This window comes from Myxocyprinus asiaticus, chromosome 36 (assembly GCF_019703515.2).
Source record: "Myxocyprinus asiaticus isolate MX2 ecotype Aquarium Trade chromosome 36, UBuf_Myxa_2, whole genome shotgun sequence".
Classification (NCBI taxonomy): Eukaryota; Metazoa; Chordata; class Actinopteri; order Cypriniformes; family Catostomidae; genus Myxocyprinus; species Myxocyprinus asiaticus.
The window spans coordinates 3,712,949-3,740,068 of record NC_059379.1 but is presented as its reverse complement, the minus strand read 5'-3'; the positions used below and the strand labels follow the sequence as shown (position 1 = coordinate 3,740,068).

At 37.0% G+C, this 27,120-nt stretch overlaps 2 protein-coding genes across 2 annotated transcripts in view; one reads left to right on the top strand and one right to left on the bottom strand.

Annotated features, from left to right (window-relative positions):
• Positions 1-27,120, bottom strand: part of LOC127427334 (dedicator of cytokinesis protein 1-like) — a 321,969-nt gene that overhangs the window by 144,349 nt on the left and 150,500 nt on the right. The gene's annotated exons all lie outside the window — the stretch shown is intronic.
• Positions 1-27,120, top strand: part of LOC127427345 (inhibitory synaptic factor 2A-like) — a 51,800-nt gene that overhangs the window by 20,307 nt on the left and 4,373 nt on the right. Inside the window, exon 3 of the mRNA XM_051674907.1 lies at positions 11,610-11,681. Coding sequence (XP_051530867.1) covers positions 11,610-11,681 — 72 coding nt within the window. The remainder of the gene's footprint in view (positions 1-11,609; positions 11,682-27,120) is intronic.

The following is a 27,120-nucleotide window of genomic DNA, read 5'->3' as shown; positions in this document are numbered from 1 at the left end:
CTCAATCTGGGTGGTTGCCTCCGCTACTGAGACCATCAATCCGTGCATCTTATCACGTGGCTCGTTGTGCATGACACCGCGGAGACTCACAGCATGTGGAGGCTCATGCTACTCTCTGTGATCCACGCACAACTTACCACACGCCCCACTGAGAGCGAGAACCACTAATCGCGACCACGAGGAGGTTACCCCATGTGACTCTACCCTCCCTAGCAACCAGGCCAATTTGACTGCTTAGGAGACCCGGCTGGAGTCACTCAGCACACCCTGGATTCGAACGTGAGGCTCCAGGGGTGGTAGTCAGCGTCAATACTCGCTGAGCTAACCAGGCCCCACCAATTTGGATTAATGTTATTTTCATCATATACTAATGCATTTTTAAAATAAAAAAGATGAATATGTTAAAGGAATATTCCAGGTTCAATACAAGTTAAACTCAATCGACAGCATTTGTGGCAAAATGTTGATTACCTCAAAAATACATTTTGACTCATCCCTACTTTTCTTTAAAAACAAAATCGAGGTTACAGTGAGGGACTTACAATGAAAGTTTAAAAAAATTATAAATTTTTGCCACAAATGCTGTCGATTGAGTTTAACTTGTATTGAACACGGAACATTCCTTTAACTTATGAACTAACGTGAACTAAGAATAAACAGATTTATTTTCTTAAATTAACATCAGCCATGATTAATTAATGCTGTAAAATATACTGTTCATTGTTAGTTCATGATACATAATGCATTATATAAAGTTAAATCTTAAAACAATAAATGAGTAATTTGATATCACAATCTATTTACTTTTGTTGAAAGTTAAAAACTAAAGTTGTAAAGTTGTGTTGAGTGTTTAAGATGGCATAATGGTTTAAAAAAAGCTGAACTTTTAAAAATTCATCCCAAAATGTGTTTGTTCCATTTTGCTGCACTCCATCTATCTGTTTTGGAACTCCGGAAGGTATCCGATGTGAACATCCACTAAGAAACAGCCATATTGGGGTTGGGTGATTTTAGGTGACAGTGGTTTAAAAAATATGTACATCTCTAAAGCCCTAAATATATTCAAAGTGTCAAAACATCACAAACTGTAATGCAGTGGGGATCACTGGTGACATCTGCTGGAATAAAAATAATAATAAATACATGAAATAACAACTATGGCCAGTAGATGGCTTCAGTGCTCTATGCATTGGCTGATCTCTATAAGCTCATGTTCTAACAAACATAATTTCTAGATATCATCATAAGTTTTGAATGTGATACATATTTAGAAAAAAAATAAATAAATAATAATAAATCTATTTGTCAAATTGTTGCATTTTTTCTAAACCACTTGTGCTGAAGTGTCAGATTTTGCAACGATGCTCCAATATGCTGTCAAACATGACAATGCTCCAGTCAAGTCTGATTGTGTAACAAAGAAAAGAGAGTTATTATTTTGTAACCTGCCATTTAATTCAAACATCAAAATTCTAGCATACACTTTGTCATACAGGGGTCAGACTCAGACTTCGACCTGTGTGGTACGTTTGGTATATATAGACAGGTGAGATGAAAAATGCAACTGCTGAAGCAACCACGTCATTTTGTGGTGCTTCTAAGACACTTCTAGCTCACATGTCGACTCGCCCGCTCGTCATACCCCGGTCCTCTGCATCGCAAATGCAACGCTCTATAAGTTGAGGTACCGTGCAGTGAGACTGTGCTCAAACAAGCTTGTAAATGTAGCTGTTTATGTAATGCAAATGTTAAAAAGTATCACTTTACAAGTCATGCACTACAGTAAAAGTGTTTAGATGTCATAAGATATCATTGTATGAGGAACAGGGCGAAAAGTAAGTGTTTATGAACTGACAATCTGCCATTTTACTCATGGATTTATGTGAAAGGGAACAGAAGTCATTATTGGCGTGGCACATATAGTGTTTATTTCAACAGCAATGTGCCGAGATACATACAAAGAGCCTCATACAAATCTTTTTTTGCAAAGACATGATCATATGAGACAAGCTTGACAGCAACGCAAGCATGCATGAATTTTCAACTGTAGTGTTGGCCAAGCGCCTGGGTCTGCTGTGTTTGAACTCATCCACATAAACCTAGGCAGACATAAACCTGAAACTTTAAACATAATTACTTGACTAATTCCTCATCACATCTATTTAAATAGTAATCAAAAGGACACAATATCAATGTCTTTATATGCAGAAATATGCTCCCTTATAATGAAGGCCCAATCTGTGAGACTTCTACTTGTGTCCCAAAGGTTTTCTTTCTTTTCGTAAATAACATAATTCACATCCTCTGTACATTACTCACCCATTACCTCCCGCACTGTGCCAGCTGCTCCGGAGGGTACAGTTTGCCTTTGAGAACAGCAGTCTGTGCTTTGTGCCAAACATTATTTTGCCTTCCAGCTGCCCTCCTGTCCAGCCCCGAGCTCCCAGCGGCAGCGCTATACATCACTGTCCCCATTAGCTACAGAAACTAGCCTCAGATACACTCCACGCATCAGCAAACAGCACTTCACATATGCTCATTAGGGACAGAATGGCCGTCGGTGGCCCACTCTTTTTCACGATGAGCCCAGCAGTTCGACCTTTTAAGGGGGCAGGTGCACAACTCAGGGGTGGCGGTGAGCGAAGATGCAGACAGATCGTCGCTAATGGCCAAGTGGGACGAACTCTGACAGCGTGAGAGGAGTCACTGGCCAAAATGAGGTCTAGACTGTAGTCACTGACTAAAACGGAGTTGGATAGATGGAAATAGATAGGGAGAGTGAGGGCGTTTTTACACTAGAGATTTTGGTTCGGAAGAGTCCGTTTCACTTCAGAGTTAAACTCGGAGACGTACTAAAGATCCGCAATAGAGTCTATTTGAAAACGGTGGTCTGGGGAACAGTTCGTGTGGTTTCCAGTACGGTTCACAATTGCTATGAAATCAATCCGGTCTAATTAGTGAAAAAAACAAAAAAACAATTGCAATAGATGTAACAGTCTGGTTCCGGAAGGTAATAACCCATTCATTTTTCCATAGGGGAACTGATTATTGGTAACTTAAAGACGTTTAAAGACAGACCTACCGTGAGCTCCGAGGTTGTTAACCTATGGTACAGTATATGCTTCAGTTTGCGTAATTTCATCTTCATATTTAATGGCGGAATTCCTGGAGAAGAACTACACTTCCCATTAGGGCTGGGTATTGATACAAATTTCCCAATTCAATCTGATTAGATTCTGATTTACAAGCTCTCGATTCAATTCCGGTTTTGATTCTATTCAATTCTATATCAATTCATATGGGTATATTTCTGTTACAATTTTCATTTTGCTATCATTTAATAAAAAAAATAATAATAAAAAAAAGCTCTCTCAGCTAATGCTCTTAATTATAAAGGGACCTTCTAACCTTCTAGTAAACCCTTCTAGGTACAATTCGAAAATATTAATTTTACAAATTTTATTTTACCACTAGTTTTTCATCATATTAATCACATTTTAGGTTCTGAATTTTTTTCAAATTCAGTCTATTCCATCAATAAATGTCTTGAAATTGCATATACTGTATTATGTTGCATATATATTTTGTTACATGTTTATTAACTTGCATAATTTGTGCTATTATTATATAATATCAGTATTTACATTGATATGTAGAACATGTGCTAAATCGGTACAGTCTCTTTAAGACAACTGGTATCAGCCAATCAGCACGTATAATGAGAGAGGATGTGCATGGTTTCTTTAGCGCATTCATGTGTGATTAGAACTAAATTTTCCTTTTTTGTTGTTGTTTTTAATTATCGATTGACTGTATAGAACAGAAATGGCATTAAAAGAGACATTATTTAATGACAAATGGAACGAGTAAAACATTCATCAACAACACAGAACGAGTAAAACCAAACTTTTACTCTTAACAGGCAGTGAAATGATCTCGGTGCTAATAACTTCTTCACCACTATATTACTCAATCACTTGGTGAGTGAAATCTGCACATTTACCAGCCAGTGGCTAATCACAGACCTTTTTAGATGCATAGCATGCAATTTGGTCGCATATGCAAGTGATTTACAGTTGTGCTCAAAAGTTTGCATACCCTGGCAAAAATTGTGAAATTTGTGGCACTGATTTTGAAAATATGACTGATCATGCAAAAAAACTGTCTTTTATTTAAGGATAGTGATCATATGAAGCCATACACAAATACAAATCTGTTATGTTCAGTGCAATTATATTTTAATTTTGTTTTGTTTTTTTCCCAGAGGAATGAAATGGCAGGATGTGTTGGATAAATATAAAAAATACTAAACTGTGTATTGCACATAGTTATTGCTCAATGGGGCAATTTAACTGTTCATGAGATGGATAGCCTGAGGGAAAAAAAAACTGTTCCTGTGCCTGACGGTTCTGGTGCTCAGAGCACTGAAGTGTCGGCCAGAAGGCAACAGTTCAAAAAGGTAGTGGGCAGGGTGAGTGGGGTCCAGAGTGATTTTTCCAGCCTTTTTCTTCTCTCTGGAAGTGTAGTATAGTTCTTGTAGTCTTCTGATGTCTGATTTCGTAGCTGAACCAAACCAGACAGTTATTGAAGTGCAGAGGACAGACTCAATGACCGCTGAGTAGAACTGTATCAGCAGCGCCTGTGGCAGGTTGAATTTCCTCAGCTGGCAAAGGAAGTACAACCTCTGCTGGGTCTTTTTCACAATGGAGTCAATGTGGGTCTCCCACTTCAGGTCCTGTGAGATGGTAGTGCCCAGGAACCTGAATGACTCCACTGCTGCCACAGTGCTGTTTAGAATGGTGAGGGGGGTCAATGTTGGGGTGTTTCTCTTAAAGTCCACAATGATCTCCACCAAGGTTGTTTTGACTGCACCAGACAGCCAGCTGTTCAAACTCCCTTCTTTATGCAGACTCATCGTCATCTCGAATGAGGCCGATGACAGTGGTGTCGTCTGCAAACTTCAGGAGTTTGACAGAGGGGTCCTTGGGGATGCAGTCATTGGTGTAGAGGGAGAAGAGTAGTGGGGAGAGCACACATCCCTGGGGGGCACCATTGCTGATTGTACAGGTGCTAGATGTGAGTTTCCCCTGTCTCACAAGCTGCTGCCTGTCCGTCAGAAAGCTGGCAATCCACTGACAGATAGACATGGGAACAGAGAGTTGGTGTAATTTATTCTGGAGTATAGCTGGGATGATGGTGTTGAAAGCTGAACTGAAGTCCACAAAAAGGACTTCAGTTCCTGGTCTGCCCAGATGTTGCAGGATATGATGCAATCCTATGTTGACTGCATCATCCACAGACCTGTTTGCTTGATAAGCACATTGAAGGGGATCTAGAAAGGGTCCAGTGATGTTCTTCAGGTGGGCCAACACCAGTCTCTCAAAGGATTTCATGAACACAGACATCAGAGCGACAGGTCTGTAGTCATTAAGTCCTGTGATGGAACTTTATAAAGATGGAAAAGGATATAAAAATATATCAAAAGCTTTGAAAATGCCTGTCAGTACTGTTCAATCACTTATTAAGAAGTGGAAAATTCAGGGATCTCTTGATACCAAGCCAAGGTCAGGTAGACCAAGAAACATTTCAGCCACAACTGCCAGAACAATTGTTCGGGATACAAAGAAAAACCCACAGGTAACCTCAGGAGAAATACAGGCTGCTCTGGAAAAAGACGGTGTGGTTGTTTCAAGGAGCACAATACGACGATACTTGAACAAAAATGAGCTGCATGGTCGAGTTACAATGCCACAAAAAATCCTGGTTACAATATGCCCGACAACACCTTGACACGCCTCACAGCTTCTGGCACACTGTAATTTGGAGTGACGAGACCAAAATAGAGCTTTATGGTCACAACCATAAGCACTATGTTTGGAGAGGGGTCAACAAGGCCTATAGTGAAAAGAATACCATCCCCACTGTGAAGCATGGTGGTGGATCACTGATGTTTTGGGGTGGGTGTGAGCTCTAAAGGCACGGGGAATATTGTGAAAATTGATGGCAAGATGAATGCAGCATGTTATCAGAAAATACTGGCAGACAATTTGCATTCCTATGCACGAAAGCTGCGCATGGGACGCTCTTGGACTTTCCAGCATGACAATGACCCTAAGCACAAGGCCAAGTTGACCCTCCAGTGGTTACAGCAGAAAAAGGTGAAGGTTCTGGAATGGCCATCACAGTCTCCTGACCTTAATATCATCGAGCCACTCTAGGGAGATCTCAAACGTGTGGTTCATGCAAGACGACCAAAGACTTTGCATGACCTGGAGGCATTTTGCCAAGACGAATGGGCAGCTATACCACCTGCAAGAATTTGGGGCCTCATAGACAACTATTACAAAAGACTGCACACTGTCGTTGATGCTAAAGGGGGCAATACACAGTATTAAGAACTAAGGGTATACAGACTTTTGAACAGGGGCCATTTGCCATGTTTTGTTTAATGATTGTGCCATTCTGTTATAACCTACAGTTGAATGTGAATCCCATAAGAAATAAAAGAAATGTGTTTTGCCTGCTCACTCATGTTTTCTTTAAAAATTGTACATATATTACCAATTCTCCAAGGGTATGCAAACTTTTGAGCACAACTGTACTTGCATTATAGAGGGTTGCACATAGAATAAAAGATTGATCTTGGGATTTAAGAATCAATATTGAGATCGTGTTGCATCAGGAAATTGATATTTTTACCCAGTCCTACTTCCCATTATCCAGCAGAGAAAGATCCACAAATCAGAGAATCGCTGCAAACAAAGTGCGCCAAAAGAGCTCTGCACACTGTAAATTTTTTTTTATCATTTTAATGGTAAAAGACGGTATAAATGCTACAGTAAAAAAAAAAAAAAATATGCAATTGGTTAACGGGTAGTACCTTAAAATATACAGTAAAATTTTATTTTCTTTATAATTAACAGTAAAAATTTATATTATATAACAAGAGAATACATGTACTTTTTACGGTAAATTATTGTTCCCTGAATTCCCTGCATGACATATTGTTCCCAGTTCATTTCATTATATTTTATGGGAATAGTTATGTTTCTTCTTATTTGTAATATCAGTTATGTACATTGGGGTGTTCTGTGTTATATTTAATGTAGTTTAGTTAATGTTTACTGAATTATTTTAATTTCACGTGTTACCCTGATGGTGTTTAGTGTTTGTGTGAGTGACACTGAGCACTGTCTCTACGTGTTTATTGATCATTGCTCCTAGAAGGGCCTCTACTGATGAACTTCATGTCATCATGTGACCTTTTGTAATTACTACGGTGATTAACAATACAATAAGTGAAAAGCAGATCAAGTTTATTATTTAATAATATAAACAACGGTAATGCGCCGTAAAATATACAGGCATCAAAATTGCATTCCGTAAAGTCTCAAACGTGGTTACTGTATTTTTTACGGTGAATTTCCAGTTTGTTTGTTTTTTTTTTACAGTAAATTTAACAGGATTTTTTTTTACAGTGCAGCTCTATGACGCACTCTGACTGACATAATCGAGTCATTAGAATTGATCACTCAGTCAATTTGCTATCAGTATGACATTGAGGTATCCTGCAATGGAGGAGCCAGAGGGGTCAAAAGGTCAGTGGCTCCCAGCCAGCAAGGCAATTGTTATGACGAAAGGTGATAATAATATCAGACAACAGCTTTCTCAAACTTTCTGATCTGACATCTCCATACAGAGCCATGAAAGCAATGCAGAGATGGACATACACCATATAACCACAACCGGCAGTGAAATGATGAAAGAAGGATATTTAAGCTATTTGTTTCAGCACGTATCAACGATTTATAAATATTCAGCTCAGCGACTGCAGAGTGATCTCGCTTAAGGGAGTAAACAGGGCAAACTCAAAGCTAAAACACAAAAACAAACACAATTTCTTCTGAGACCTAGAAGTAAATACTGACTTTGGTACAAAGAGAAAAAAGCAAACAAGACGACCTTAAGGGGGATTACTGAGGTGACAGATCTATACAGTTATGTAACACGCTATAAGCAAAAAACACTACACACACATATAGTTTGACTATATTTTGGCAACACAATTTGTTCTACATACATACATTTATCATGCTCTCATACAACAAACTATACACACCCATCTAGTTTGATCATTTGGCTCACATCAAATCAAGCCTACAGCCTTCTGATGACGCCTCGGGTGACGTTTCCACTGGTCATTCCTGCCTTTTAACTCTACTGTCAGATCATATTCCTCGATACACAGCAGGCCGGAGGGGGGTGTGGCCATATGTACTCCATGTACATTGAAATACATATCTGCTTGTCACATTCTATTCCTGAGTGAACCAATCACCAATGATTGTGTCTGCCGAAGGCAATACAAGATCTCTGAGCTGCTAAGCCAGACAGAATTTTAATACAGTGCATCACATGAACAATGCACGTTCCAATATCATTTGACAACCAGAAAGTGACTTAATTTTGAACAATACGTCTATTGTTCTATAACATACTACTTTTTTGTGAAATGTAATGTTTTTTTCTGTGATATGAAATCTTGTAACTGGTTCTATATTTGTTATGCAATGCAATGGCACTCATACAATGTTTAAGTGCGGCTTAAAGGAATGGTTCACCGCAAGACGTTTTGCATCTACTTAAAATAGGTTTATGTTCCCTAGCATTATGTTTCCTCACAATTGTCTTGCATTCCCTCGCAATGTTTGCATTTCCATTAAATAGTTTTGCATTCCCTCGTTACAGTTTTGTTTCCTAGAAAGTTTTGCTTCCTCAAAATATTTTTGCATATACACGTAATAGTTTTGCATTCCCTCTAAAAAGTTTTTTGTTTCATCAACAATATTTTTGCATTCTCTCAAAAAATATTGTGTTCCCTCGCAACAGTTTTGCATTCCCTCACAATGTTTGCATTTCCTTTAATTAGTTTCGCGTTCCTTAGACAATGTTTGTTTCCTCAAAATATTTTTGCATATACAGTTGTGCTCAAAAGTTTGCATACCCTTAGAGAATTGGTAATATATGTACCATTTTTAAAGAAAACATGAGTGAGCAGGCAAAACACATTTCTTTTATTTCTTATGGGATTCATATTCAACTGTAGGTTATAACAAAATGGCACAATCATAAAACAAAACATGGCAACAAAGAAAAAAATGAAATGACCCCTGTTCAAAAGTCTGTATACCCTTAGTTCTTAATACTGTGTTTTGCCCCCTTTAGCATCAATGACAGCGTGCAGTCTTTTGTAATAGTTGTCTATGAGGCCCCAAATTCTTGCAGGTGGTATAGCTGCCCATTCGTCTTGGCAAAATGCCTCCAGGTCATGCAAAGTCTTTGGTCGTCTTGCATGAACCGCATGTTTGAGATCTCCCCAGAGTGGCTCGATGATATTAAGGTCAGGAGACTGTGATGGCCACTCTAGAACCTTCACCTTTTTCTGCTGTAACCACTGGAGGGTCAAATCGGCCTTGTGCTTAGGGTCATTGTCATGCTGGAAAGTCCAAGAGCGTCCCATGCGCAGCTTTCGTGCAGAAGAATGCAAATTGTCTGCCAGTATTTTTTGATAATATGCTGCATTCATCTTGCCATCAATTTTCACAAGATTCCCCGTGCCTTTAGAGCTCACACACCCCCAAAACATCAGTGATCCACCACCATGCTTCACAGTTGGGATGGTATTCTTTCACTATAGGCCTTGTTGACCCCTCTCCAAACATAGTGCTTATAGTTGTGACCATAAAGCTCTATTTTGGTCTCGTCACTCCAAATTTCAGTGTGCCAGAAGCTGTGAGGTGTGTCAAGGTGTTCTCAGGCATATTGTAACCGGGCTTTTTTGTGGCATTGTAACTCAACCATGCAGCTCATTTTTGTTCAAGTATCGTCGTATTGTGCTCCTTGAAACAACCACACCGTCTTTTTCCAGAGCAGCCTGTATTTCTCCTGAGGTTACCTGTGGGTTTTTCTTTCCTGAACAATTCTTCTGGCAGTTGTGGCTGAAATCTTTCTTGGTCTACCTGACCTTGGCTTGGTATTAAGAGATCCCCGAATTTTCCACTTTTTAATAAGTGATTGAACAGTACTGACTGGCATTTTCAAGGCTTTGGATATCTTTTATATCCTTTTCCATCTTTATAAAGTTCCATTACCTTGTTACGCAAGGCTCGGTATCTAGCCTGCTCAGTGCATCCACGTGAGAGCTAACAAACTCATTGACTATTTATACACAGACACTAATTGCAATTTAAAAAGCCACAGGTGTGGGAAATTAACCTTTAATTGCCATTTAAACCTGTGTGTGTCACCTTGTGTGTCTGTAACAAGGCCAAACATTCAAGGGTATGTAAACTTTTGATCAGGGCCATTTGGGTGATTTCTGTTATCATTATGAATTAAAAAAGGAGCCAAACAACTATGTGATAATAAATGGCTTCATATGATCACTATCCTTAAATAAAAGTTTTTTTGCATGATCAGTCATATTTTCAAAATCAATGCCAAAATTTCACAATTTCTGCCAGGGTGTGCAAGCTTTTGAGCACAACTGTACCTGTAATAGTTTTGCGCCCCCTATAAAGGTTTTGCATTTCCTCACAATTGTTTTTGCATTCCCTCTCAATCCATTTCAGCTTTCCTTTAAACAGTTTAGCATTTCCTCACAATAGCTTTATCTATCCCTAACAAAATGAACCTTAGTTTTCTTACAGTAACCATAGCAGAAACTAAGGTATTTGTTGTAAAACCATATTAATCACACAAGTTACTACATTAGCTACACTTTAACTATGGATCTGTTTTAACCATGATATTTGTAGTAAAATGACAGTAATAATACAGGAAAAACAAAACTATGGTAATTAAAATCATAATAGTTCTACCAACAAAAAAACAGCCTACTTCATGGTTTGTTTGTGGTCCATGTTCCATTGTTTTTTAAAGCATGGTTCCTAAAAAAAAAAATAATAATAATAAATACTTATTTAAGAAAATAAACCAAGGTTTCACTTTTTGTGTATGAACCTGTACCACAAATTCGCCATGGTGTTAATATGGTAAAACGGAAGCAACCGTGTGTATTTTTTATTTATTTTTTTGACAGCATTAATATTATTATTATTACCTTTTTTTTTCCCTCTCTGTATTATGTATTATAGTTCAGAAATTCCCTCCCTCTCCCATTAGGGGCTAAGGGTGAGTAAATGATGGCAGAACTTTCATTTGTTTGGTGAACTTTACCGGTCCAAATACATCTAATTACAGAATTTCACTCCAAGCATTTTAGTTTCTCCAAGCACACTGCTTAAAAACAAAACAAAAAACAGCACATTAAAAAGCAGCACAAGGGTATCATTTTGTACATTGACATTTCTGTAACGTCCAAATACAAAAACACAAAGGATTTCAAGGCCATTTTGTTCGCTCTTTCCTGATTACACTCACAAACGTGGCCAGGCTGAAGAATGCTAACGTATCTCTTCTGCTGTGAGTATCGACCATGAGCTGATAATGAGGAACAACAGAACGAAATGAGACAGGCGGCGAATGGGTAGGCGGAACGGCTGAACGGTCTGTGTAATGACTCGTCTTCTCTCTTTATCTTTTCACAGACTCTCCTATCGGACCGGACAGGACACGGCCAACTGCGACACGTGTCGGAACAGCGCATGCATTATCTACAGGTTGGTTGCTGGACTTTATTTTGTTAAAAGATCATGTAAGCTACACTGGTGTGCTGCGCTAATAAAGGTTCAACTCAGTCAAAAGAGATGATTTGGAGATTGCATGAGTAATGAAATGAGATAAAGTGAGAGGAAATCAACAAATTCCAAAGCTAGGAATGTGCTTCAGGTGAGAATGAGGCATGTGCAAAAAAAAAAAAAAAAAAAAAAAAATCCAAAATTAAAATTGTCATTATTTAATCACCCCCATGCTGTTCAAAACCTGTATGACTTTCTCACCTGAATTTTTGAAGAATGTCTTTTTTCCGCCTCCGTTTTCCAGTGCTATCCAGCTTGAAAATGAAATAAAAAATACATAAATAAAATAAATAAATAAAACGGAATATAGAACTATCAAAGACGTATTCCATTTAATTTGTGCACAATATTTAAGCCTCTTTGAGTGAGGAACAGGAAGAAATTTAAGTTGTTATTCACTGATAATTTTCAAGCTCTACTTTAAAGAGACAACAAAAGTTGCCAGGATTACAAAAATGGCACATTGATGCCACTTGACATTAAAGGAATCCACAGCATTAGTGGCACAATGTTAATTACAAAAACAAAACAAAAATTACAAGAAAGATTGCAATGGAAGTGAATGGGGCCCGTCCATAAAACACACATTCTTTATTTCAAAATTATCGCCACAAGACGTAAATATTATGCATCTTGTCGCAAACTAACCTTATCTGTCTAAAGTTTTAGCCAATATTACAACTCTGTTGCTATGACGACGTAACACCGGTAGCGCTGGTAAATCCCTGATTTTATGCCTTGTGGCTATTCTTTTAAAACAATGTGTATTTTAATGTGTATGGTGGCCTCCTTCACTTCAATTGTAAATGTATTCCTGTTACAGCAATTTACAAATGTTTTTAATAAGGATAGAGTCAAAATTATTCAACATTATGCCGCAAAAGCTGCCAAACGTTTTTGACGTCAAAACTGATGTGGAACATCTAATGCCTAGATTTGATTTGAGAGCTATAGCGGAAAGGAACATTTTCAGTCACAAAGCTATTTTATGGTTTAAGAAGACTGTAATCGGGGGCCTGGGTAGCTCAGCGAGTATTGACGCTGACTACCACCCCTGGAGTCGCAAGTTCAAATCCAGGGCGTGCTGAGTGACTCCAGCCAGGTCTCCTAAGCAATCAAATTGGATTGGTTGCTAGGGAGGGTAAAGTCACATGGGGTAACCCCCGCGTGGTCACTATAATATGGTTTTCGCTCTAGGTGGGGCGTGTGGCGAGTTGTGCGTGGATGCCGCGGAGTATAGTGTGGGTGTCCACACGCGCTACATCTCCGCGATAACGCGCTCAACAAGCCACGTTATAAGATGCGCGGATTGACGGTCTCAGACGCGGAGGCAACCGAGATTCGTCCTCGAGGACTTAGTACGCATTGGGCATTCCAAATAAAAATAAATAAATAAAAGACTGTAATCTATAACACACGAGTCTAATGGACAACATTTGTGCCATTTTTGTGTTGCTTTTTTATCATTTTGGAGCTTGACAGTCATCATATGGAATGTACCTTTTATGTTCCAAAGAAGAAAGAAAGTCATACGGGTTTAGAACAACGTGAGGGTGAGTAAATGACAGAATTTACTATAACCTATTCCTATAAGGTCTGAGCTTTAGAACACCATGCAGTGCTCTCTCAACCGTTACAGGTACTATGTTAGCAAACCACAGCTCCCACACTCACTGAAACACAGTTTACAGAGTGCATCATCCTACCATTCCAAACCTACTGAGTGAGCTAAAGTGACACTTAAGTGTGTCTGAGTGAGAGTGTAAAGGTCACGCTGTTAAGTGGCTCTCAGGGTGTTTTTATGTCCAGTGGGTGGAGAAGCATCTAAAAGTTTAGTGATTGTGATTGCTGAAGTGACTTAGCTTGTGTGCATGAGAGATTCCAGGAAACTGGCAGGTAGTAATAACCACGGATATGAGCTTGCAGAGGTCGGGAAGGAAACCATTTCAGTGAACTGCAAGTTGAATTTTTGTGCATCCCGGACTACTTTGATGATAGATTTATGGAGTGTTTTTGTCATTTTTGAAGGATGACAGTATAAATCAACATATACATTATAATTTATAAATAAGGCATATAAATTAATATTCCAGAATGTCCAAATCTGTTCATATAATCTTGAACATTAACATGGCCAAATAACTTGATGTTAAAAACTTTTATGTTCTACGGAAGAAAGTTCAAGGAATGTGTATATCCACTCGAAACTCTGTTTTTAGTTTCATAACGTCATTGCTTTCGAAAGTATGCGACAATAGGGAGCGTTTCTGAATGTCTCCGTTTTCAGTGGAGGAAAACGGCATTCTAGTTTGGATGAGAGCATGAGTCAATAGCTGTGTCTCGTTTCGAAGGCTGCATGCTAGCTATGATGCGTCCTTTGAAGGCTGCAGTATACCGAGTGTCCTCCTTTAAACAAGCCTCGTTTAAACGAGACGGCCTTCGTAGGACAAACGGAAACAGAACTTATCATGGTTGCTATGACAGCACGCCACTCTTTAACAAGTGCGAGCGCTTTGAGTGAGAAGGGAACAAGTTCCCTTTGGATGGGAATGTATGAGGTACATTTTAGGAGAGTATTAAGGATGAAGAGAGAAAAGAAAATAGATTTTACAGGTGTAGTTTTGGTCTATAATACTTTAATGATATATTACTATAATTATTATATACTCTGCACGCGTCTACCGAGGTACTTCAACTTGGGAATTAACGTCATATTTTCAAGCAAACTGGCGTCATTTTATTTAGACAAATGATGTTCATTCCCATTGAAGCAAAGAATTGTGGGTTGTGAGTGGCCGTAAAAGAAGGTCGCATTCGAAGGTTGCATTCGGAGTGTCCTACTCGCTTTTCTGAAACGAGACATCCTCGATGACGTATGCGGCCGACAAATGTGACCTCCGGAGGATGCAGCTTTCGAAACGAGACACAGCCATTGGTTCGATTCCTAGAGATTGCATGGACTGGTAAAATGTGATTATTGTGAATCAAACTTTAAAAAGTGCCCCATTGAATATGTAATAACAATGAAACCATTTGTAAAATATTACAGATTAGTCAAAACAACAAGTAACGTACTTAAAATAAATTGCTGTCAATTGACCCTTCGCTAAGCCCCGCCTTAAAAGTGCTTCTGACCAATCCTGTCTTAGCAACTGTTGCCCTGCTGCCATTACTCCGACACGCGTTTGCTATTTTCCAATGACAGACTATGGAAGTAATGTGTGTTTGAGTACTTTTAAACTGGATTTTATCAGAATAATCAAAAGAATGTAAAACACGTTGTTGCCGGGTCATTTGTAATAGTGACCCAAGTTACTCAGAGAGGATAACCGCAGTGTTTTTCATTCTTTTAAAAAAAATAATCTTTAAATATACATGGTCAAGAGCATGCTATGGATTAAACTGTGCCAGCTCTCATTCCCAAATGATCATATAACATATGCAACGACACCTACATTTACCCCAAGGTAAATTCAACTATTAACTGAACGTTAATTCATTGATGTATTGATTCAAGTCATAGTAAAAGTGATAGTAATTAAACAGTTCACAGCATCAGAATAAGTGTGTTATGAGACGTACAGCTCTGTTCACTCACGCTAATGTTATTAGATGTTTAATCGCTATTAAATGAACTTAAATGAAGTTTTTTCTTTTCATGTGACTGTAATAATCGTTTGCCTTGATTCTGATTCAGTCTCCACACTTTTTAATCAAATTACTATGTAATTTAACCATTCCTTTTTTTTTTTTTAAACTTCAGATAAATATCCATTACAATGTCACCCTTCAAACCAGCCCATGCTAAAACTTTATCCATTCGGTTTATGAGAATATTCTGCCAAAACACACGCCGTCCACGGCGATCTCCCATTCATTCCAATGGGGAGTTCTGCAGAGCTTGTCAGAGTGAGCAATCATAACTAAGGGGGGTGGAGCTAAGTGAAGGGTCAATTGCACAAAATAGCTTAACTTAAACATTAAAATAACAATATATTTGTAAATAACAGTAACATCATACAATAGTTAAATAGCAATAATAAAAAAAATAAAAAATAAAAAAAAACATCACTTTGCAGTAACAACTTGAACATGTCTTGAGCATGTTAATTATTAAAATGGTGAATGCTGTCAACTTGAACAGCTTATTAATATACAGGGTGCTCAATAAATAAATGGTTCAGTCCTACCTTGGTGGAGAGCTTTTACATTTTCTTTTTTGATATAAGGGCCTGCCAAAATGCGTCAATATACTTATAAATCACCATCCTGTCGTGCTGCATGGAAAAGAGCAGCCTGAATATTTTTTTTTTCTAAATATATCTATATTTTCAATAAGATGAGGGTGCGTAAATGATACACAAGCAATCCCATTTATCAGCTCTTTTGAAGCGAAGTGAGTGACTAAATCAAATCTAATTGCACGCAGCCCAGTGAAAACACTCGACAGGAAAGAACTGGAGAACAATCTTAAGCTGAGCTGAAGAAGCGAATCTTAAAGCAACATGGTTAAAGAATCAGTATATAATCTCTTACCTATTGATTCAATTACAGAGGGCTGTGTTTCCCAAGCCTAAGCAGATCGTGGAAACCATTGGTGCCAATAGTCTCTATAATCAACTTAGCTTGCGATGCTTTTGGGAAATGCCCAGCTCAGATTCTTAAGAGTTTTCTTAATAATACTGCAGTGATCTCTGTGCTTCATTTTGTGTATTTGTTTGTAGCTAAATAAATATTTTTGTAATTTGGTCTTTTTAGCTTTATTGTTTTAGTTTATATGTAATTATATGATGAGCTACATAATAATAGTAATAATAATAATAATAATAATAAAATTGTTCTTCCTTAGATTCCGTGTAGTTACAAATAAGGAAATTCTGGGTCGAAGTAACTCAAAATGATGGAGCCGGTAATATTTGCAAATAAAAAATAAAATCTTAACAATGGAGTAATGCATTTTGTTTTTTTTTTAGCTAAAATCACACTAAATAAATCATTTTTTTAGGCTGATCCAGCCATTCAAGAGGAAAGACTTCCATTACTAAATCCTAATTTCTTGCATTCATTTTTCAGTATGATGCATCTCTTCCTTGTATATAATTTTCTAACACACACACACACACACACACATGTTGGTGCAGCTATCCTTATGAGGACTCTCCATAGACATAATGATTTTTATACTGTATGAGCTATAGATTCTATCCCCTAACCCTAACCCTACCCCTAAACCTAACCCTCACAGAAAACTTTCTGCATTTTTACATTTAAAACAAAAACCTTGTTTATGTTATGTTAAGTGATTTGAATTATGGGGACACTAGAAATGTCCTCATAAACCACATTTATAGCATAATACCCTTGTAATTACCAGTTTATAACTTTAAAAAAAAGTCCTCGTAAACTACCCACACACACAGTATATAATAATAATAATAATAATAATAATAATGACAATAATAATAATTTTTCTATATATATATATGTATATATATATATATATATATATATATATATATATATATATACACACACACACACACACACACACACACACACACACAGGCGGCCAAAAGTTTGGAATAATGTACAGATTTTGCTGTTTCGGAAGGAAATTGGTACTTTAATTCACCAAAGTGGCATTCAACTGATCACAAAGTATAGTCAGGACATTACTGATGTAAAAAACAGCACCATCACTATTTGAAAAAAGTCATTTTTGATCAAATCTAGACAGCAGCCATCACTCCAACACCTTATCCTTGAGTAATCATGATAAATTGATCATTTGGTTCTAGAAAATAATTTGCCATTATATCAAACACAGTTGAAAGCTATTTGGTTCGTTAAATGAAGCTTAACATTGTCTTTGTGTTTGTCTTTGAGTTGCCACAGTATGCAATAGACTGGCATGTTTTAAGGTCAATATTAGGTCAAAAATAGCAAATAAAAGAAACAGCTTTCTCTAGAAACTCATCAATCAATCATTGTTTTGAGGAATGAAGGCTATACAATGCTTGAAATTGCCAAAAAACTGAAGATTTCATACAAAGGTGTACACTACAATCTTCAAAGACAAAGGACAACTGACTCTAACAAGGACAGAAAGAGATGTGGAAGACCAGATGTACAACTAAACAAGAGGATAAGTACATCAGAGTCTCTAGTTTGAGAAATAGACACCTCACATGTCCTCAGCTGACAGCTTCATTGAATTCTACCCGCTCAACACCAGTTTCATGTACAACAGTAAAGAGAAGACTCAGGGGTGCAGGCCTTATGGGAAGAATTGCAAAGAAAAAGCCACTTTTGAAACAGAAAATCAAAAAGAAAAGGTTAGAGTGGGCAAAGAAACACAGACATTGGACAACAGATAATTGGAAAAGAGTGTTCTGGATCTTAACCCCATTGAGCTTTTGTGGGATCAGCTAGACTGTAAGGTGCGTGAGAAGTGTCCGACAAGACAGACACATCTATGGCAAGTGCTACAGGAAGTGTGGGGTGAAATGTCACCTGAGTATCTGGTCAAACTGACTATACAGTGTGTGTGTGTGTGTGTGTGTGTGTGTGTGTATATATATATATATAATGTATATATTTAAAGCAACAACAGCAATGTTCAATACATAACAGAAAACTAAACATTAAAGGGGACGTTCACGCTGAATGTGTTTTTGTGACCATCTGAATTTTTTATTATTATTTTCTCCCATATAAACATGCAATAGTCAAAATATTATTTTTTTTTATGTTCTGAAAAAACATCCATTTTTATATTACTATAGTAGGTTTTATATTTACATTAATAGCTGAAAATTACACAGCTTATATAATATAACTCAATAATAGCTATAAATTCATAAACACATTTTAGCTAGACAACAATTGCATAAAATGCACAAAATTACAAATGATTTATAATTTCAAACCCATTCTTACTGTGACATTTAAGGGGCCGTACGTCTAAAGTATTTTTGGTCCGTCCGCACTATTTTCAGTTGTTTTTCTATTTAAACATGCACTAGACAAACGTCTTTGATTGTTGCATCATTTCTTGCTGTTTTTTTTTTGTTTTTTTTAAACTGTGTGAAGTTACAAAGAACTTTGAAATAAAAAACAGTAAAGAAAAATGTGTCAGTAAGCACCTGCATTCTGGTCAAATCGTTTTGCCGTGTCTAGATTTTGTCTAGCATGCGGTCTGAACAGCCCCTAAATCTGCAGGGCACATGTACAAGATCATCTAAGTTAGATTTATTGACAACATCACAGCACTTGCCCGAAACTCTCTCACACTGGCACCAGGCCATGCTTTTTTGTTGAGCCCAGTATCTATGCCCTGTGCACGAGTGGGTGTGTGTTACACATGACTTGATGTATGCCTACACTTGTTTACACCACTGACGTACAGAATGGCTTTGCATCCACATAAATCATGCTAATAGAGTTCAGCCTCAAGGAGCCAAAGTGCTCTACTTAACATAATACGACTGGGAGGAGAAATCTCAGGACAAATACACACAAGTCTGTGAGCCCTGGGGCCTGATGTATAAATGTTGCGTATGAACAAAATGGGCATTGAAATGTGCGTAAGAAATTTCCCGTATATATGTGCGTACCGTCCGGACACTCTTGACTGTGCGTACACGCTCTTTTACTGGCGACTCCAGCTGGACAAATAATGAACTGAACAGACTGATTATAAACTCTGATTTTCATTTAATTCAGATTTAGAATAAAAAAAAGTATATAGTTAAGCACTTAAAACAGAAGTAATCGTTTTCAAGACAATAGTAGGCTATATTATTTTTATGTAACTAATTGAAAAAGCATTCAAATATAAGCTGTAAAAGGGAAATATTGGTTTGGGATGTGCTGTGTTTAGGAGAACTTTCCCGTGTCATCATAGAGAAGGAACATACAGTAACTAAAAATGACAAGATTTCTTAGTTTGAGATATTTTCTGTTCTATTACAATCATGTACTGAGATAAGTACAGCATTTGAATAAAGATGATCTGTAATGTGATGCGCATTTGACTCTGACTGACTCTGTAAAATGGACAGTAGCTATAAGACAAGCAATGCAGGCCACATTCAGTAGTCGAACGGACCATTGGAGAGACATGTCTCATCAGAAACAGTATTGTACAGCTGCAAACAGGTACAGCAATGCAAATAAAATGTGCATCAAATGTGCTGCCTGCTCCACTTCATCTCGACATCGTAATGAAACCCCCATTCTAGTCTACTAAAAACACATTATTTACCGTTCAGCCGTTTTTTGAATATAAAATACCAGTCAAATATAAAATCGTAGTAATCCGATGATATCAGACAATGCTGCACAAAGAATTGTAATAATTTTCGTTTTGTTTCCAGTACTAAATATTTAACCTCCCAATAAAAATGATTCAAAATGTTTTCTCAGAAGCAAAATTGCTTAGATTAGATTTATGTCTGCAAAGATAAAAACATTTAGCCAAGGGATATTCAAGGTATATTCTTTGAAAACAAGTTCATATCTTAATAAATAATGTTTCTTCATGGTGCAGCATCTAACCTTCGGGCACATGTGACATTTACAGTCTTATCTCTTATAATACAGTTTCTCGTACCGTTAAACGCAGTAATCACATGCACAAGGTAATTGTATGCAGATGAGGATATGCATAGTAAACACAGGCGTTGTCACTCCATATATGGTTATTTTGGGGAGGAGATGGGGTGGAGAACGAATCACGTGCATGTACGCACAATCTTCCGCTAGCTGGGATTTCTTAAGGGAACTATGCGCAGGTTCTGGCATACGTACGGTTTTATAAATCGGAATTTTTTGGTGTGTACACAAAATCTGACTGTGCAGTTTTATACATGAGACCCCTGGTCTTCAATATCAGCAATTGCTCTAAATGTGTACACTTAAAGGGAAAGTTAGTCTAAAAATGAAAATTCTGTCATTATTCACTGACCCTCGTGACTTGCCTTCTTCCAGTGGAACACAAAAGGAGATCTTCAGAAGAATGTTTGCCTCAGTCACCATTTACTTTCATTGCATTGTAAGGGGGTTTAGTGGAAAGGAGGAGGCGAGAACCGGCTTGTCAACTTAAATAACAATTTATTAAACAAAAAACACAACCAAAACGCACAACTAAAAACACACAGTACAGCTGCCTGCAATTCTCTCTCTCTGGAACTGTCGTCCCCGGCCGCCTTTATCCCTCGCGCGCCCCAACAGGCTGATTGGGGACCGGGTGTGTCTCATTCAAGCCTGGCCCCGCCCTCCTCAGCTCTACATGCATATTTATTTATTTTTTTTTCACCATGCAAAAAAGCAAATGGTGACCGAGTCTGTCTAACATTCTGCCTAACATCTCCTTTTGTGTCTAAGATAGAACGAAAGTTATACAGGTTTGGAACAAGATGAGGGTAATTATGACAGAACTATTGATTTGAGGTAAACAATCCCTTTAAGTGAGACAATTTCAATTAGTTTATTTTCTTCCTGGGGTGAGTACTTAACTCTACAGAGGAAAGAGATCAGGCGCCCAAAAAAGAAGGATTTTGGAGCTTTCAATTTATTTCAAGTCTAGCTGCTTTGAGCTAATTTTTCTTCCATGCTTTGTTCACCTGGCAACCATGTCATTGCATTTCATCAGGCAGAACTGGATTTCTTTATGTGGTGGTCCTGATGGGATACAGATCTCTGAGGGTCTACCGGGTGGGATATAACTCTTTAATAGATGGGGCTTTACAGACTCACCATACACAAATGCAGATCTAAATGTTGAGGATGTGGCCTAGCCATTAGCGCACAGAAAACAAAAGCATGCCATTTCTCAAGTGGCGCACTATACGCTATGCACTCGGTCATCTAGTGTCCGAATTTTCAAAGTGCAGTCAAGGTGCTGTCTTTATAGAAGTTGAGTTGCCAAATTCTGCATTAATTACAGCTGCTGTTTTACAGACCAGCTTTGGGGTAGAGCTGAGAGCATGAAGAGTCCAACATTCCTCAGTCTGTTATTTTCCAGCCTTATCTCATGAAAATTATGCAAATGTTGCAACATATTTTGCAAAATGACATTATGTGGTTCATTACAACTATCGTGGAAGTTCTGAGGTGAAATGTACAGTGTGTGGAGCTAAATATGAGTTCAATTTTCTCTGAAACAGATGAGGTTTTTAAGGTTTCTAATGCTCTGTCGAGTTTTACCCTAAACCTTAAACCTAACCGAGTGTCTTTAAAGCAAATGTGAGATGAAAAATGCAATTGGTGAAGCAACCACAGCATTTCCTGGTGCCTCTATGACACTTTAGACTCACGTATGAACTCGCATGCTCTTTAAGACTCATTTACATTTATGCATCTGGCAGATGCTTTTATCCAAAGCAACTTACAGTGCCATGATTACAGGGACAATCCCCCTAGAGCAACTTGGAGTTAAGTGCCTTGCTCAAGGACACAATGGTGGTGGCTGTGGGGATTGAACCAACAACCTTCCGCTTACCAGTTCAGTGCTTTAGTCCACTACACCACCACCACTCTATAACTCGTAACCAGGTCCTTTACATCGCAATCAGTTGAGCTACCACGCTATTTTATCGTTTTACACAAGGTTGTAAATGTACTGTAGTAAAATGCATCACCGTACAATATCTACAGAATCAGACCAATGGTGATAATAATAAAATAATAATAATCATTCTATATGGTATTATTTGGCATTAATACAGCTGTTCATCATACTTTGCTTCACTCTACAGATTAAACCGTATCTCTCAAAAGTGTACACGCGCACACACACACACACACAATGCCCTCTCAACAACCACCAGCTTCACTGTGGTATCACCGTAGTATCTATAGAAACCATTTGGTTTTGTAAAAAGCAAGAGTATTTGCTTCAGCATGGAGAACATAATTTCAGAGCTTGCTGTTTGGTTCAGCTGAGAATGTCTCTCAGGTCAGACAACTTAAAGGTCTGCACATGAGATCGTTTGTAAGAAATCTGTGTTGTACACTTTCACAGAACCAAACTGGACATCAAGAAAGCACTGATTCGCCCGTGTAACTTTAGAGATTGCTGAATAGAACTTGAAGTGAGTGGTGTTTGTCTGTGCAAAAGTTGGCACAAAGTTCCTATCTCAGTGTATTTCTAGTACAGGCACACAGGAGTTTAAGTGAGTCTTTCTAAAACGCCTAAGGTAGAGATTCAATGGAACCGATGGAACTGAGGCGGAAGCGAGGAACTGAAAGAGTCTTCATTTTCAGGCTTACCATTGTGGCATTCATTTGTACAAAACAAAATCAAGGAGCTTGTTAAGGTGTGTGATAAGTGTATTACACCTTACCGTACCTCCAGTGCTGAGAAAGAGATAAAAAGGGAGCGACAGAAGGCAGAAATAATGAAACTTTTATTAAAAGCTCTTGTGAGTCTCTCGCTCTCTCAGAGAGATGATTATCTGGCCACACCGTCCCTCTGCTAATGAGACTGATAAATGAGTCTGTTTTCTCTGACGCACAGTTCCCTGCTGAAAAGACTCAACCTGACGTTTTTATCTCCATGCACGTGTCAGTATTATTAACAAAAAATGAAAACTAAGCGAAAGCTAAATAAACATGTTTTTAGAAAAATTGCTCCAAAACTAAAATAAAATAAAAAATCCCGCTAATTATTTATAGTTTTTGAATAAATTATAGTTTTGGTAACTTGACACAAAAAAAATAGCGTAAAAAAATAAAAAAATAAATTAATAAATAAATTAATTAATTAATTAATAATAATAATAATAATAAATATATATGATCCAAATGGCAACATTAATATCATCCCATACTAGTGTATTCGTTAACATACTGATTAATGTTAATTTCTACATATACTGTACTAATATATGTTTAACATTACACATTGTAGACATTAATATTAGTTATTACACTATGAATTAAAATTACATTACGTTAAACAATAGTATATTTATAGAATATTTTCATTAACCACAACTATTAAATGCCATAAAAAAAGTTCATTGTTTGTTCACAATTATCTAAGTATGTTAACTTATAGAATCTTACTGTGAAATTGAATTTAAAAAAAACTAGATGTTACTAGAAAACACTTAAAAAAATTAAACATAAAAAAATAAAAAATAAGCTAAAAAAAAATTGAGTGAAATTAAATTAAAAATAAACATAATATTATACATCATATTTAAACTAAAAATATAACAATTGATAAAAAAATAAAAATAAAAATTAATAAATAAAAACAAACTGACCACAAATTAATTTTAGCCTTTTATAGGGTGAATACAGATAAAGTAGGACACTTTATTTTGACATATGACCCATGGCTACATTCCAGTTTTTCTCAATCACTTTGACTCATTTTTTTGAAACAGTCTTAACATTCCCTAAACTGTAAGTGCAATTGTCACAACTGTTTTATGGGACATCATAACTCTATTGCATGTGTGCAAAATGTAGTAACTCACCCAAAATATTTAATTCATGCTTAAAAACCTACAGTAGTTACTGTGTCAATAAACTGGCCAATGCCACCAAAATGAAAAAAACAATTTTTTTTATTTTTTTTGTCATCGTGTGAGCCGCCGCACTGGTCAAAATGTTTAGATGTTTTTTTTTTTCACCATGGCAGTCAACCCTGGAAATGTTTGTTATATACAAATTTCATTTTTGTACTACTTTTTGTTGACACTGACTGCTTACTGTAGTATACAAGAATGTCAGTTTTGTCTAGCTGAATGCTATTGTGCATTTTAAGTACTGAGCTTTTTAAATACTGATTACAACAGTAGGTAAAAATTCACTGGGAAAAGTCAGTACTGTACAATACTGTAGTGCACAGAAAAAGGATATGCACATTTGTACGTATACAGTAAATGTATTTTTGTAGCAATGTGTTACATGTAAACAGAAGATTCACATTTGCATGTCCATTTTTACACATTTCGTACATGTTAATTCATATATAGAGAACAGAAAATTGCCACAAAATGACATCCATGCAAAAATATAAATAAAAAAATTAAAAACCCCGCAACAATGAAAAAACCTGTGTAGTTCTGTAAAAAACAATAAATTGTACATCCTCACAGTACATAACACTACAAGTTCCAACCTTCTTGGTGGACGTCCTGTCGCTCTTGTTGGTCTGGCCAGAGATTTAGCAGACATCACAAACTTTCCATGACATAGATATTTTTGGAATATACATGTATGTCTGACAGATTTTGATAATTGAATGGATCACATGATGAAAGAATGTTTAGAAGTTGTGAAGAGTATGACAATTTCACTGAGAACCAACTCATCAGTTTTGATCAGCAAGTCATGTGCATTTAGTTCTTGTGCAAATTGTCGACAATTGTACTTTTTCAAACATGTGCCTAAACACGTGCTTGAATGAATGAGAAATTCAAAATCTAGTGTGAACAAGAAACTAATTGTACATAGATTTTAACTTAATGTTTTGAAAAAAATATTCTCATTTGAGAATTGAGCCAAAAGTGATAGTGCAAAACTGTAATGTCATCCCATACTAGTTTACTGGTTAACTGATTAATGTTTCAACATAATCTAATACATTTTAAAATGAAAAGTTGCATACATTAAATTTAGTTAAAGCACTATGAAATAACATAACATTAATTGAAGATAAATATTGCAAATAAACTATTTTAAACAAAAAAAAACTGAAACAAAGCTATGCATTTCCATACATAGTATGTTTATTCTTTGTATTCTATGTATTATCCTAAAATAACATAAAAATGACCAAATTAATTTTTGTTTTTTTTAAAGATTTAATACTGGTTAAGTAGGACACACTCTGATAAAGTGTCAATGGCATCCCATACTAGTTTACTGGTTATTATACTGATTATTGTTGATTTCTTCTACACATACACTGGTGGCCAAAAGTTTGGAATAATGTACAGATTTTGCTGTTTCGGAAGGAAATTGGTACTTTAATTCACCAAAGTGGCATTCAACTGATCACAAAGTATAGTCAGGACATTACTGATGTAAAAAACAGCACCATCACTATTTGAAAAAAGTCATTTTTGATCAAATCTAGACAGCAGCCATCACTCCAACACCTTATCCTTGAGTAATCATGCTAAATTGATCATTTGGTACTAGAAAATCACTTGCCATTATATCAAACACAGTTGAAAGCTATTTGGTTCGTTAAATGAAGCTTAACATTGTCTTTGTGTTTGTTTTTGTGTTGCCACAGTATGCAATAGACTGGCATGTCTTAAGGTCAATATTAGGTCAAAAATGGCAAAAAAGAAACAGCTTTCTCTAGAAACTCATCAGTCAATCATTGTTTTGAGGAATGAAGGCTATACAATGCTTGAAACTGCTAAAAAAAACTGAAGATTTCATACAAAGGTGTACACTACAGTCTTCAAAGACAAAGGACAACTGACTCTAACAAGGACAGAAAGAGATGTGGAAGACCAGATGTACAACTAAACAAGAGGATAAGTACATCAGAGTCTCTAGTTTGAGAAATAGACGCCTCACATGTCCTCAGCTGACAGCTTCATTGAATTCTACCCGCTCAACACCAGTTTCATGTACAACAGTAAAGAGAAGACTCAGGGGTGCAGGCCTTATGGGAAGAATTGCAAAGAAAAAGCCACTTTTGAAAAAGAAAATCAAAAAGAAAAGGTTAGAGTGGGCAAAGAAACACAGACATTGGACAACAGATAATTGGAAAAGAGTGTTATGGATCTTAACCCCATTGAGCTTTTGTGGGATCAGCTAGACTGTAAGGTGCGTGAGAAGTGCCCGACAAGACAGACACATCTATGGCAAGTGCTACTGGAAGTGTGGGGTGAAATGTCACCTGAGTATCTGGACAAACTGACAGCTAGAATAACAAGGATCTGCAAACCTGTCATTGCTGCACATGGAGAACTCTTTGAAGTAGTTTTTTTTTCAAATTGTAATAGTAATTTATCACATTATTAATGTCCTGACTATAAATTGTGATCAGCTGAATGCCACTTTGGTGACTAAAAGTACCAATTTATTTCCATAAGAGCAAAATCTGTACATTATTCCAAAGTTTTGGCCACATTAATGGCCAATGGTATACATTAATATCAGTCAGTTCACTATGAACAAACAAACTAGCAATACATATTACAAAACATAAGGTATTCTCATTTAACAGATTTCCGGTTGTCAAACATAGAGGAATACCATAAGCACTTCACCACCGCGTGGATGCATTTGTGTATTAAACGTCACCATGAGAATGAGAAGAAAGGCATTAGGCAAAGAAAGAAAGGCCTCGACATTAATAAGTTTAAACAGGAGGAGCAGA